The sequence below is a fragment of the Atractosteus spatula genome, chromosome 6 (assembly GCF_055471065.1).
Source record: "Atractosteus spatula isolate fAtrSpa1 chromosome 6, fAtrSpa1.hap1, whole genome shotgun sequence".
In the NCBI taxonomy this organism is placed as follows: domain Eukaryota; kingdom Metazoa; phylum Chordata; class Actinopteri; order Semionotiformes; family Lepisosteidae; genus Atractosteus; species Atractosteus spatula.
In genome coordinates, this window is record NC_142711.1 from 33,185,543 (window position 1) to 33,200,226 (window position 14,684).

General features: G+C 38.9%; 2 protein-coding genes across 3 annotated transcripts in view; both read left to right on the forward strand.

Moving 5' to 3' along the window:
* The first annotated feature begins 338 nt into the window (after positions 1–338).
* Positions 339–10,267, forward strand: LOC148832778 (E3 ubiquitin-protein ligase TRIM39-like). Its single transcript, XM_088919077.1, has 6 exons — positions 339–741; positions 5,415–5,510; positions 6,119–6,370; positions 7,100–7,122; positions 7,362–7,498; positions 8,319–10,267. Exons 1-6 carry the CDS (start codon positions 574–576, stop codon positions 8,945–8,947), a joined length of 1,305 nt encoding a protein of 434 aa, XP_088775203.1. The 5' UTR covers positions 339–573; the 3' UTR covers positions 8,948–10,267.
* Positions 10,268–12,030: 1,763 nt separating this feature from the next.
* Positions 12,031–14,684, forward strand: part of faim2a (Fas apoptotic inhibitory molecule 2a) — a 38,244-nt gene continuing 35,590 nt past the window's right edge. For both annotated transcript variants that reach the window (XM_088919788.1, XM_088919789.1), the window contains exon 1: positions 12,031–12,115. The gene's annotated coding sequence lies outside the window, so the exon portion shown is untranslated. The remainder of the gene's footprint in view (positions 12,116–14,684) is intronic.

Sequence of the window (14,684 nt, forward strand, 5' to 3'; positions counted from 1 at the left end):
TCTATATACCTGTGACATTAATTCTTTGTCAAACGTATAACAATATTTTTGTAATTACCTATGTAGAAACGTTATGATTCTTTCTTATAATTTGTTACACACGGTTTTCATCTACGATTTGTTAAAAAAATATGAATGTAAGGGAAAAAATAAATTTAAAACGTTAGATTTAGAATTAATGAACAAGTAAGTGGCATGAAGAACAACAGAAATGTCTTTTGAATGTCGATGACCAGTAAAGTGAAATTATTTTTTTACTTATGTAACAGCGGGAGGAGTTCTGACACACCTGCTTGAATTCCTGTTAAATACGCGTCAGTACATACGAGTCAGTACATAAACCAGTACGAGCCGAACTGTCACTGGCTAACAAGTGTACCGGGTTCTTCGCGAGCCAGGGTCAACTTTAGTTTGATTCTGTTGTTATTTGGCCCACAGAACTTTAAAAGTTGAAAACAACTCAAAAATACTCCTACCAGGTATTTTGCCCTGGTAAGGGAAGTTGAGAGTTTTATTTTTTTTATTTTGACTTTCCGATTTCATTCGCACAGGACGGTTGTATTATCCGGTACGATGAGCGACACTACCCTGGATAACTCGGTGGCTTGCACGGCGCACGGCAAAGGTCTGATACTCTACTGCTGGACTTGTGATTACTGCGTCTGTGCGGACTGCCTGGTCAGTGCGGAACACCGTGGACACGAATTCAAGTCCATCTTGGATGGCTACAAGAAACAAATAGTAAGATTATTATTATTACATTCTGTTGTTGATTTGAGCAATTGTCTGACAGAGGGGTTCTTGATTTTGCTTTTCTCACCTCCGTGGCTCCGCAGTGTCCATTGAGTAGGGCGTTTTGCGTGGTTTCATTAATCCCCAATATTAATGAACCAGACTGTGATATTTTATCATACAATGTTGAATAGTGATCGGAATAGTGACAGTGGTGGAAATTTATGTGTGAGCACATTCGCTAGTTTTAATTTCTTCTCTGCAAACCATAGAAGTTAATGCGCTTCTCATGTCCTTTGTACAAGACATCTCAAAAACCTGTGATAATGTACTCATATTATTACATGAGAATATTAATCTATACACCTTTAACCAGACTCGTTGTAACACTTTGGCATAGAAACGCAATTAATATATCTCGTTTAAATAGATGTGGATACATTGTAAGTGAAGAATTTTCACTTTGCAGACGATTAAATTTCACTGGCAGTAAAGAAAAGGGTAGCGCGTGAAATAACTATCTTTTAACTAAAGCATTTGTAAGAGGGGGAGGAAGTTTTTGAGACGAAATAATATCAAACTGTTATATACTGAGAGAAATTAAAAATTCAATGATTATTGAAAACAATAGTTTTATCTTCAAAGCCTTACAATATAGAACATCAACAGGAATGCGTAGACTCCTGGTATTGCTGGTAGATTTTTAGACATGATGAGAATCGTCATTTAGCCGGAGTCTGCTATGAGAACAGGAATATATCAATATATTGAATAGCAGGTAAATAATTGACAACATTATTATATTGTAAATAAGCATTATTAGCAATATTTACAAAACTCTACTACATATCTATTACACAGTGTTGAACAATAAGGACATTTGAACCATCTACCTTGGTTGGTAGCGTGTTAAAATTAATGCCTGTAGTTTTCAACTTACTACAAGGACAGGAATAGGTACATGATTTACTGTATATAAGAAACAAGTAATAGGTTTATTCCATGCTAAAAAGAGAAGAAAGAAAATGCAACTCTTCGGCCGTGGAGCCTTCTTCAGGTGTGAGAGAAGGCTCCACAGCCGAAACATTGTGTTTTCTTTCTTCTTTTCAGCATGGAATAAACCTATTGTTCCTTTGCAGCTTTTGCATGCTGACACAGCTACTCACCTGAATTACTGTATATAATCTTGATTGCATACAATCCTGAAAAGGAGTAAAGTACACTATGAAGCAAAAATAAAAGCATCATTAAATGATTAAGGATTTCTGGAAAGAAGTTAAAAGTTCATGATAAGGTAAAAGTCAATTTATTTTCCCTTATTAGTTCTGCCTATAAGACGCTTTGCGCAGTTTATTTCTCTTTTTTTTGAGAAAGCCATTTTCTGATTTGTGTACTTGCAGATGATATTTTAAAAAATTAAGGATGTTGTAGGGCGGCACAGTGATTAATTTTTGCTGCCTCACAGCACTGGGGCACTGGTTTTAATTCCTGGAGTGTTATCTGTGTGGAGTTTGTATGACTTCCCTATGTTTGCCTGGGTTTCCCCCAGGTGCTCCAGTTTCCTCCCACAGCCCAAAGACATACCTGGAAGGTTAATTGACTTCTGGAAAAGTGGTCCAGTGTAAGTGCGTGTCTGTGTTTGTGTGTGCCCTATGATTGACTGATGTCCCATCTGGAGTGTATCCTACTGTCTGCCTGATGGGATAGGCTCCGGATCCCTCGTGACCCCGAATTGCATAGAGCGCTTGTGAAAGTGGATGTATGGAAGAGTGTTGTATTTATTCTGAAACACTGACAGCCGAATATCATCTCATCTTGTATTGTTATCAGATTCATTGAGGTAGCGATGAGGGTAATGGTATGTGGGGCTGAATTGCACATTCTGCTGATATCAACACCTTTTTATATGACAATTGGGGATTACTCTGGCCAGAGAAGGCCATAGGTGTCAACCCTCATTCCGGCCCTCTATTCTTCATATATGTGTTTGTGCCTCCATTGATTTTAATGTCACCAGAGTCTAAGGCATGTAATGGAGGAATCTCACAGAGGCTCTTCCTAGGCAAGTTTAAAAACAAAAGGCTCTGTGACTAAGTACCTGTTGACGGAGAGTCTTCTGAGTTAAAGATATGGTAAGCTAAGATCACTTTATTGGCCATATACAATTTCTTGTATTAGGAATTTGTCTTTTTTCGCATACCCCAACTTGCCACAGACAGGGAGAGAAGCTTGGGGTCAAAGCGCAGGATCAGCCATTTATACAGCACCCCTGGAGCAGTTGGGGTTAAGCGCCTTGCCCAGGGGCCTAACAGAGTAGGATTTCACCGCCGGCCACGGGGATACGAACCAGCAACCTTTCAGCCACAGCCACAGATCCTTAGCCATAGAGCCACTGCACTGTCCCCTGCACAAGTAAGGCAGGGGTTGTAATTGTGTCCTGCCAATACATATTTTTGATCTCTTGTGTCATTTCATATGTTTCTGTAACTACTTTAAGTATGACCTCTGCACTCAGAAGCACACAGTGGCTAATGTGGTTAGTTTCTGATTTTTGTTCCACTTCAGCCTACAGTTACATCATAGAAAAACACTTTTCATGTTAACTGTTCAAGATAAGTGCTTTTCCAAAGGCACTGGTTAAAATCCAAACTAAATGGAAGCTTTCTGTTTCACTGGCGTTGGATGTTTCTGAGAAAGCTAGTGGGTGGGTTGGTCAGTGTTAGAACTGGAATAGCATGATGATGAAAGTTTTTAAATGTTTTATTTTAATCTCTGTAAACGCTTAGGTAGAATGACTTGCTCACACCCAGGGAAGGTATGCCAGTCCTCTTCACTCCATAATTGACCTGTTTACTTAACCAACTTAACATGGTTCATTACGTAAAGAGAAAAGCAGTGTGTAATATAACACGGGTGTCAGTTTCAAAAGCGCAGCACAGAAACGGAAATCTCTTAATCTCTCACCTCCTATAACTGATCTAAATATTGTCTCAGGTGAAGAGAGTTTATACACTTTTATATTTCATTCAACAGGACAAGATGTAAATCTTTTTTAGGCTCAAATGCAAGTGTTAAATTGTTACTGTCATAATCATATAATTTGCCCCCTTAAAATAAATGGATCAGAGTGGATCAGAAATGAAGTCACAGTGGTTTTGGCTGCAATCCAAGCCAGAGGACAATGGTAGCTTATTTTGTAAAATGTGCTGTGGTGAAGAGTCCTATTTAATGCCAGGGGTAGGCAGTGTTCCTTCTTATATTGCTAAAAATATTGCAATATAAGGTGACCTAGCCAGCACTTCAGTGTTGCAATTGAACTTAATATCATAGAAGAGTCAAAGTTGTCTGCGCTTGACCTATATCAACGTTTTTTAAATGAAACATTCCCATCTAGGGCTCAGAAGAACCTGATTATGAAGAATAATTTCTTCACAGTCTGCTTTTATGAAATTGTGAACAATTGATAAGCATATCAGTGGTATGATCACAGATTTATAACAGTTCAATACCTGAACCATGACATTCTTCTAGAGAGATTAAAGACCTGTTTTCTCTTGCTGGAAAGTGAAAGAGTCCTCACTAGTTCACACCAGAGTAAAGCACAGACTGGTCTATACAGTCAATCCCCAGCAATATTATATTGATCACAATATTGTAGTGCCATAGTAGGTCTGTAATTCCATTGGTAGCAATGCAGGGAACTGCCCTGCACTCCCTTTCAGCAGCTGGATGGCAGAGGAGGCTAGGAAATCAGTTGCAACGTAAAGAGGTTTATTGCCCTCTTCTAGTATAGTAGTATAGTGGGCATGCTAGTCACTAGGGGAGAGAGAGAAAGAGAGAGATGTGTGAATTCCGTCTTCCATAGCAGGACAATTAAGTTAAAGGTAATAGGTAGTTATGAAAAGCAGACACATTGGAGACAGAATTATAGCACACCTGGTGTATGGTGCGGTACGAACAGAGAAACTCTTGTTGATTCTGCTGAGAGGGCCTATAGAGGCTGCAAATACAGGTCATTAGCACTTGGAAGCTACAGAATTTGATTTGCCTCCTTTAAGCATGAGAAAGGAATGCTAGATTCTCCCATCAGATGAAGACTAGATCCCTGTGCTCAAGTCCAGGAATTTGCATTTCGGTTCATCGTTCGTGTGAATGACATACAGAATATTTTTCTGAAGTTGAGTAATTTAAATAACCCGAGTACTACAACTGAGGGTGGGGCTACTCAACCTGCAGTTCTCGGAATCCACTCCATCAGGGAATTTCTTCCGATTTCATTAAGGCACTGCAAAGGAAATCAATACAAGCTGTGGGTCTTTGTATGGGATAAACATTAGTCTTTCTGTATTAATTCCTTACACTTGTATAGCGCTTTTCTGGACCCTCCACTCAAAGCGCTTTACAGATAACAGGGACACCCCTCCATCACCACCAATGTGCTTCCCCACCTGGATGATGCGACAGCAGCCATAGTGCACCAGTACACTCACCACACATCAGCTATCGGTGGAGAGGAGAACAGAGTGATGAAGCTAATTTATAGATAGGGATTATTAGGAGGCCATGATAGGTAAAGGTACTTTTGGACTTAAAGATTGTAAGGTAAATGATATTGCCGATATTCTGATATTACTGGTGACAGCGATGGTAACAGTAATTTCTATAATGTGATCTTTTTGTAGAATGAGTTGAAGAAACAGGCCAAGCAGCTGAAGACTGACCTGAGGATCACGGGAGGTGTCGAGGCACAAATTGCCAAGGCAGAGAATGATGTAGAGGTAGGTGGGAGGCCTAAAAGTTGTAGCATGTCATGAATTTTGAAATGTCACCTCCCATACTGATGGAACTTAATTAGGAAAACATATTAATTCCTAAGAGTGGATATAGAAACAACATATACTAACAAGAACAGACTGACAAAGTCTGCAGATAATCGCAAGCATTATAATGTTACAGGTATTGATAAATGACCAGTATCAAAGAGCTTGGAGGCTGTGGTTATGCTGATGGGGGGGTGGACTGGTTAATATATTGAGATGTCATATACCTTAAGTGAAAAACAGAAGACACCTGAATTCAGGAGGATGGGATTTTAAGTTGTGTATATACTGTAGGTATTTGGTAAAATATACACATTTTGAGATGAATGCATGACTAACATTATTGATTTATTTAAATGTAATTTTGTTAAATCTGTTTCTACACATGAATAAAAAATAGGAAAAAAAATCCAATTTTAAAATTTTCCTAGATGTGTTTACTATCAGAGATGACAGAAGACTGAATGTGCACGTCTGTATTATACACTGTAGGTGTTCCTCTGTGCCTGGCACATTGGTAATGTCATTGGGGTGTTCTGATGGCCTGCTGTGCTTTATATTCGCAGGACATGGTGGCGAAGATGAGAGAGTCTGTGGCCAATAAATATCTGGAGCTGCGGAAGTTGATTGACAACAATGAGCAGAAGGCCTTTCAGCTAATAGCAGCCGAGCACAAGAGCATTCGGCTGCAGCTGGAAAGATGGAAAATGGACTGTAATGCCTATCAGAACAATGCCACAGAAACTGTAGAGAGTGCCGAACAAAAGAGCCAATTGGCAGAGAACAGCAATGACTGCTCCATTGTCACTGATCTGATGGTAAGGCTTCTTCAGGTCATCAAGACCCTCCTCTCTTACTGAGCCACAGCTCTCATCTTCTGATGCTCTGTAAGAGGAAATTAATGCAGAAAACTGCAGTTTAAAACTCCATCAAAGCCTGTGCTTAATATCACATAAACTAGGTGTGGATCAGCGATAATTTTATAATGAGTTTTAATGTGCTTCTTTATCTTAGATTATTAGAAAATAAATATGCACTTAAGACTTACATGCATATTCTTATTCTGCCTTATATTCGATATTAATAATAATAATAATAATAATAATAAACTTTATTTTATATAGCGCCTTTAAAGGTGGCTTCTCAAAGCGCTTTACAGGATGACAATAACAATAAATAAGAAGAGTACAACAATAAATTAGAAGAATACACAAGATAAGACACAATTACAATTACAACAATACAACAATAACAATAGAGGAGACCGTGGAAGGTGGTACTAAGAAGAGCAGAGGGGTGAAGAATGGAACCAGTTAAGTAAAGGCTTTTCTGAAGAAGAGTGTTTTGAGTCTGGATTTGAAGGAGTTTAGAGAAGGTGACTCTCTGATATCCTTGGGCAAAGAGTTCCAGAGCTCGGGGGCATAACAGGAGAAGGCCCTGTCACCCATACAATGTAGACGGGCTTGGGGGACAGTAAGGAGGGCAGAATGTCTTTACCTTGAAGCAAATTGTATTTTATAATTATATTATCCTCTTTTTTTCTGCAGGACATCAGTGCAATCAAATTAAGGTAAGATGCAGCCTCAACTCTGAACACTTATGCCTAAAAGGCTAAAACTCAATCAGAAAATTTGAAATATGCTGATAATGACCCAGTCATCTTAACATCTTTACACAAACTCCTGTAAATAATACATGCTTTTGTATACAAACTGGAGCCCAGAAGTAAAACAAATGTTGTAAAAACACAGCAGTTAAGAATATAATCTTCAGTATCCTTAGATTGACTTCTTGTTTCTCATTCTTCAGTCTCAAGTCTTTGGAGTTCTTCATTCAGCGCCTCAAGAAGGAAATGCGCTTTGACCACCGCAGGCTGGCAGTCCTGGAGGAGTCCGTGGAGCACATTGTTAGGAAGAATATGGAGCTCCTGCCGCGTCCTTGGGAGTGTAAGTGAGGAGCCCAGTGGAGAGTACTGCAAATAATAAAACCCCACAGAGGACTGTCGCCTTAGTTAGCAAAGCTGCTGCAGAGATACTAGTTGATCAGTTGTTTCATCTGATTTGTGCAACAGCTGTAAATTAATTTTTTTGTAGGATTAGTAAGTGGAAATAGCAGGATGAAACCATCAGTCACGCAATACAGAAATCCATCTGCAGTGTGAAAATAGCAGTGAGCTGATGGAGGATTGGGCATTTCCTGAAAGAGTTTTGCACTGATAGAGTATAGCTCTGCTGTTTCCATTCCAGTGTCAATCTGCAAAAGAAAATTAAAGGATCTCTAGCGGGTATCAGAGGATACCCATGTGCATGTGTTCACTGCTGCTTTGTAACATGCAAGTACAATGGGCAGTCTAGATTTCTAGTTATTGACAGTCGCAAAGTAGAGTTTTTCAACAAATAGTATGAAATTTGATTGCCTTTGAACTTAATAATCTTTACTTTAAACATCACCATTCGTGTCTCCTCAAGATTCTTTATAATAAAACAGGTTATGTTATGGAGAAACTGAAGAAGAGGTGGTTGGTAAAAGTCAGTTAATAAATCCCTAATTGGCCAACATTGGGGAGAAGTAAATAATGAAGGGTGAACTAAGCAATTTAAAGCTTGGTAGAATCAACATATTACTATGGCATGAACTGATACCCCCCCCACCCCTAAAATTATACCAAAGCAGTACAGGCACAGAGGTCTAGTAAGAATACTCTATCTTGGAATAAAAAATGTGGTTTTTAATTTATATTATATATTTATACACCTTCTTCTTTAGATGCTGTGGACCTCACGTTTGACGAAAACACCGCTCACAAAAACCTCCGGGTTTCAGAAGATAAAAAACAGGTCTCCAATGTCTCTTCGCCCCAGAAGACCCGAAATACAGATGAATGGTTTGACATCAGGCCATACGTCCTTGCCACTAATACCTTCTCCAGTGGGCAGCATTACTGGGAAGTGGAGGTGCAGGGCATGGCAAACTGGTGTGTGGGAGTGGTGTACAACCACAGAACATGCAAAGGAAGCAAAGCAGCCCTGGGTCTTGACAAGAATTCCTGGGGCTTGCAGATGCTTGATGGGGATTTCCTGGCCATGCACAATGGGGAGAGTGTCTTGCTGGAAAAGTGGAATGTGTGTGACCGTGTGGGGATCTTCCTTGACTATAACAATGGGTACCTGACCTTCTACTGTATTAATAAAGCACAGCCCATGCATACCTTCAGGGCCAAGTTCAAAAAGCCTCTGCGCCCAGCCTTTGGCATCAACTGTGAATCATCTCTGCTTCTCTGTAACCTTGTGCCAGAGGAAGACCCAGCTGGATCAGATCTGGGCTTTGAAGAATCCATGCCTGAGCTTGAGGGGACAAATGACTCCTCTAGCTATTCAATGGCCGGTAGCCAATGACATCAGTCCAGAAAAGCAGAGCATCATGATGCAAGGACATGAGATGTCTTATGTCCTGCGTCCATGCTCGGGCCAACTTGAGTGGACTTGAGTACTCTCAACTTGGTATGAAGTTTGCAAAACGTATGCTGGGGGTCAACTCGGCATTTCTAGAATTTGCCGACTTCTGCAAGTTATTACATGGACTGGGAGGTTGTCATTGGTTTTGTTGTGGGAGGTGAACAGGATGTACTGTAGGTAACCAGTGTAAACATCACTGATCATCATAACATTGTACTGTGACCTGCTGTAATAATATTATAACTCACTACTTTAAATTTAAGCACTTTGGAAAAATTGGGGAAAAAAGCAGAAGTAAAGAGAGAGAACTGTTTTGATAAATAAGTACAACAATTATGAATGTGAGAAGGTGATTGAGAAAGAAGGTATTTTTTAATTTAAGGTGTTGTAAGGGGTAGTAGTTTAGTTGTAAGAATGATGTATGAATTTGTTTTTAATTATTCCTATTTATATTCTTCATGTCATAGTTAGAAGTGATAACTGTTTTGATTTTCAGTATATAATCATACTCATACAGGCTAGTATATACTAAAATAAAATTGTATAATTTTATGAATGAGTCTCAGACAAGAAAGTTAAAATGGCACATTTGGTATGAGTCTCATTGTGTATTTAACTGAAGTACCTCTACATAAACAATCAATGCTTGGTGTTGGCACCATTAGTTCAGACACAAGCAAACAAACATTGTAGCACAGACTTGTAGCACAGGGAAAGTAAAATAACTACCAGAACAGAAGTCTTTTTATTGGTGGGTGATGTTCTCATACTCGCCTACCCAAGCTTTCCAACGGGTGCTTGACTGTACAGAGATATACAGTACATAACTGTATGCAACATAGGAAATTCCTTACTAAACAGTGTTGAGTACGGAAACTACTTATTTGATTGTACAGAAATATCTGATAGTTCCTTATTTTACTCTTGTATAAATTGATCCTATGAAGTGAACAGACACAGACTGAATTCACAAATGTGTATCAATACACCCATCCAATTAACAGCAAGCAAGTACTGTAAAGTGTAGTGTTTGTAATGTATTTTGCAAAATGAAAGACTTGATAATATCTCTGTTGAAAAGGTTAATGAACAATGTATTATTGCACTTCTTGACTTTTTTCTTCTGTGGTTTCTTTTTTCTCTGTTTTATTTTATGTAATACAATATGAGTCCTGTGTCAAAATAAATAGAAGAACTTGCTGTCCGATTTTATTTTTTTTCTAATATCAATTATTTAATAAATAAATATTTAAATCACCACTGTGCTTGTTTTTCAGTTATTATTATTGTGGACTGGTGTCCCAACCAGGGTATACACTGCCTTGTGCCTGTTGTTTGCTAGGATAGGCTCCCTGAATTGGATGAAGTGGTTATAAAAGGTACATCTATCCATTTTTTTTGTCATGATATATAGACTCATTCAGGAGTGATTATATCCTTATCAATATAATTTTCTATGTACAATATACTGCTCTGGGAGCTGATATGAGAAGTGTCAGCAATACCACTATTAGCAAGATCTTCCTGTACAAAGAACATTGATGACCCCAGTTACACCCTTACTTATATTGCTATATCTGTTATCCACTTATTAATTTCTGCATCCTACAGATAGTAGACATCAATCTGATAACAGCAGGAAGTATAATCATATTATATTAAAACTAGGAGATGCTTTTATAATTCAGAACAAAGATTAGATCAGAACTTCCCATACATAGTGCAGTGTTATTTAATTCTATCAAGAATTAAAATTACTAGTAAATGCACTACAAAGCGCCACATGGAAATATAATTCTGAAATTTCGCAATTTAAATTTTTAACCAGGCTTCATATTCCAAAATCTCCAGGTGGGTAAGGGGGGATTTGAGGAAGGCTAGATTGTATGTCTGTATGGTGTGTTAGCAGCTACGGACATCAGGGCATCAAGGGCCTGTTATGGCTCAGTCTCTTGCAGCTGAATGCCAGTAGTCCTTCGTCAGTTGTAAGAGTTGAATTTAGCCAGGTCACCAGTGTTAACACACCTGTTCTTTTGAAAAAACATATGATCCTTAATGTCCAAGTAGTCAGGGCCTTGGATTCATGTCTCATCTGGAGGACGGCACCTTCTAAAGCATACTGTAACGCTTACGGCCGACAGGTACTGTGTAAGAGCCGGCGTACCAGAGCAGGTGACGTCACCGCCCTTCCCTGTGATAGCAGGACTACAGCTACTGGGCTGTAGAGAGATCTCTCTTTAGCTCACGGGGCTAGGTCGCTGCAGAGAGACGCGGAAGTCCCGGGTTCGAGCCTCAGTCGGGATGGGGCCGACCTAATGCGGCAAGGGCGCCCGCCTGAGCCCCCGTTGCGTTACAATACTTTTCCCAGTCAGCATACTCATTCATTGGTTTGGAAATTCCGGTTCAGAGAGTAGAGCACTCTAAGACTGGTAGCAGCAGCAACCGGGACTTTCCTGGCTGTTTCCCACCACAGTACTGACAGACCTCACTGGGCTTCAGGTGAAAAGATTGGGCCACAAGACTAACCAGGTACAATCTAGAGCTTAAGGTAATGTCCTCCACTGAACTCTTTTAGTCTTGAGCCAAGAAGATTACTTGGGGACCCAGTACAAGTATTCAAGATCCTCAAAGGTGTGTATAAAGTCAACCCAGCAGGTTTCACAGGGTTGTGGGACTTTGGAACAAGATGGACTACAGAAACCTACAGGACTACAACACCTGAAGGATTGAAGTGACCACGCAGCTTCATTTTTAGGTACTGGAGTGAAAAACAATGTCACTTGGCATTAGTACAGTATTTTATCTGACTTTTGAACAGTTTTGTGAACAACACATTCTATTTCTGTTACTTTTTTCTCAGGGTATATCTGAGCTAGAACTACAGTAACCCATTTGACATCCTGGCAGTAGAGAATGGGTCGTGTATATAAACTGTGTATATACTGTACATAAAAACGCCACTTCAGATTCAATCCACTACATTTCCCATAAACTAAATGCGAGACGCAGCTGCTAGGATGTGCGTCAGAGCTGGGGGTTGGTCTCGTTGTGTTGTGGGTTTCAGAGTAGAAGTCACCTGAAGAACTGTCACGGATCCGTACATCGCAGGTAAGCGCGTTTATTTTAAATCGCTATTATTTATTTGGCTATAATTGTGTGAGCAGCATCACTTATGCAGCGTTTTATTTATTATTGACCGAAATCCTATGCTGTTTTATTGAAAAAAGAGCAGAAAAGAGATAAGCGGATGTCGTGGTTCTGTGTAAAATGTTTTACAGTGGTGCGATTTTTTTGTAAAACAAACAATAGCAAACAGCAATCCAATCGGTTGCTTTTCCTCTATTAATTGACAGCCTGAGGCTGTAGCGGTCAGTACAGTGTTTTAAAGCAACAAATGATTCATGTCCTGGTACATGCAAAATAAAAAGAATGGCGCAGAGAGAGAGAGATGCTGTTCGCCCATCATATCCTACACACACTTAAGCTACTATTGTTTCGGTCCGCTTTTGCAGTAATGTAGCATGCAGGACATCTTTCTTATCCGCTTGCAGAATGCGCCATTATCTAAAATGCTCCGGGTTACACTTTGTCATTATTATTTATTTAGGGCTGGGCCAAAGACATGTTGAACCTAGTAAAAAAAATCTTACAGTAGCCTAATCGATCTTTTTAAAGACGGACACAAGTCAGGAAACGTGACATCTTAATTCGTTTATTGGAAAGTTCACCTCTTCAGCCATGTCTTTGCAAAAAGACAGATATGATCAGTGTTCTCAGGTGAGATCTGATAGGGCAGTTTTGTTTGTATTTTCTTTTGCAAGTCAAGGACTGAGGGGCTCCTGGGTGTTCATTTTTTGGTGTACAAATTATTTTTGACTTTTTAAAATTTTTAATCGGGTACTCAAACTCTCACACTGACACCCTACTCCTCCTTGCCCACCATGCATATATTTTTCCTGGATGTTGAAACTGTCTTTGCCAAAAAATATTTCCTATGTGAATATTATTTTTTTAAAGAGAATAATGTCACTCTCTAAAATACATGCAGCATCATTCATGCTGGTGTGATCGTTTGATCCTGTGATCTTTGCAGCTCTGGAATACAAAGTTTAATCAGAAGGTAAGGGTACCTATCTTCCAGTGCTGAGAACCATATGCTTGTTGTCTTCTGCTGCTTGACTGTGAGCAACTACTTCTGTCTTAATAAAAACATAATAATTGAGAGTAGGAACAGGCTGGCCCCGTTATCTCATTAAGACCCCTTCATAGCCCTAAAAGATGCTTATGGTTTCTGTAGTTTGTCTAATTTTTTGTTTTCCACATTTTGCTGTAGTTAGAAGGCCCTGTGCAATTACTTTACTACTGCAATGCTCAACCTACTGTAGGACTGGAGATATTTGATATTTTACATACAGTACATGTAATGTAATGTGTATAGACAACTAGACAGCTGAATTGGTTGTTTAATCAGCTAGTCAAACTGTAACACACAAACTATATTCTAAATCAGTGGTACTTGTGATTGAACAGTTAGTCTTTGGTGTTTAAGCTTTTAATGACTATTGGAAAAGTTATTGTCTTAGTGATGCATATTATCTTTGTTTCCATGTCTTCAATCACAGTGAATTTTAACATTCCCGTGAAATCTGCAGAGTTGTGACTTTCCAGGCCCAAGAATGAGTATCACTATTGTAATTTCATAATTTAAAAGCTCTAAAAGAAGAAGTAATAGAACAGCATTTTGTTTGATGGAGGACTCTAGTTTACCCTTTGTACTTCTGTGTCACTGTCTGATTGATTTCATATCATGTTCATCTTTTTTGTGTTTATGCAATCATTTTTTCTTAAAGTTTAAATCAATAAAGTTTGTGTAGTGTGCTATAATTATAATTAGATTGACACAAGAGCATTGATCAGTCACAAATATATCCATCACAGATAGCACACCTTTCTGACCTTCAGCTATCCTGTGAATGACCATATTACAGACAAGCAATATTTTTTTCTCTTCTCAGTTTTTGTAACAACCTCAGTCCAGGACAACATAATTTTGACTGACACAAGGTCTAAGAGTAATACAGTAGGTAAGCTCAACTCTGCTAGCCAGGGAAGGCAGACTTTTCTCATGTTCCTTTGGTCATGCATCGCTTATCTCTAGGAAAGTTTATTCATTTGGCTGGGTGACCCTAATATTTGAATCAGAAAATGTTTCTGTCATAGCTCTGAGAAAAATGAATTTTTGGTTTTGATGGGGCTATAGCCAACAGTTATTTTTTGGTGTTAAAATATTCTTCCATTTTTGTTTTAGTTAAAATCTTCTAAGTCACATGTAAAATAATTATGATATTCCAAGAATTGCAGTTAAAGTTGTAATTTAATTAATTTCCTCAATATCAGTTCAACTTAATTCAAATAGACAATTAAATGCAGATGATTTAAATCAAGGAATGTTATGCTAAAACTATATAATGCACTCATAAGGCCTCATTTAGAATATCATGTACAATTATGGTCATCGTGTTCTAGGAAAGTAATTGCAGCTCTGTAATCACCAGAGAAGAGACACCAGATACATTCAGGGGCTTAAGGCACTGTCTTACACTGAGAAGCTGAGTGAACTTTGGGAATACAGAACAGGTTATCCAGTTGGTTGCTGAAGTTGATACCCTGGCTTCCT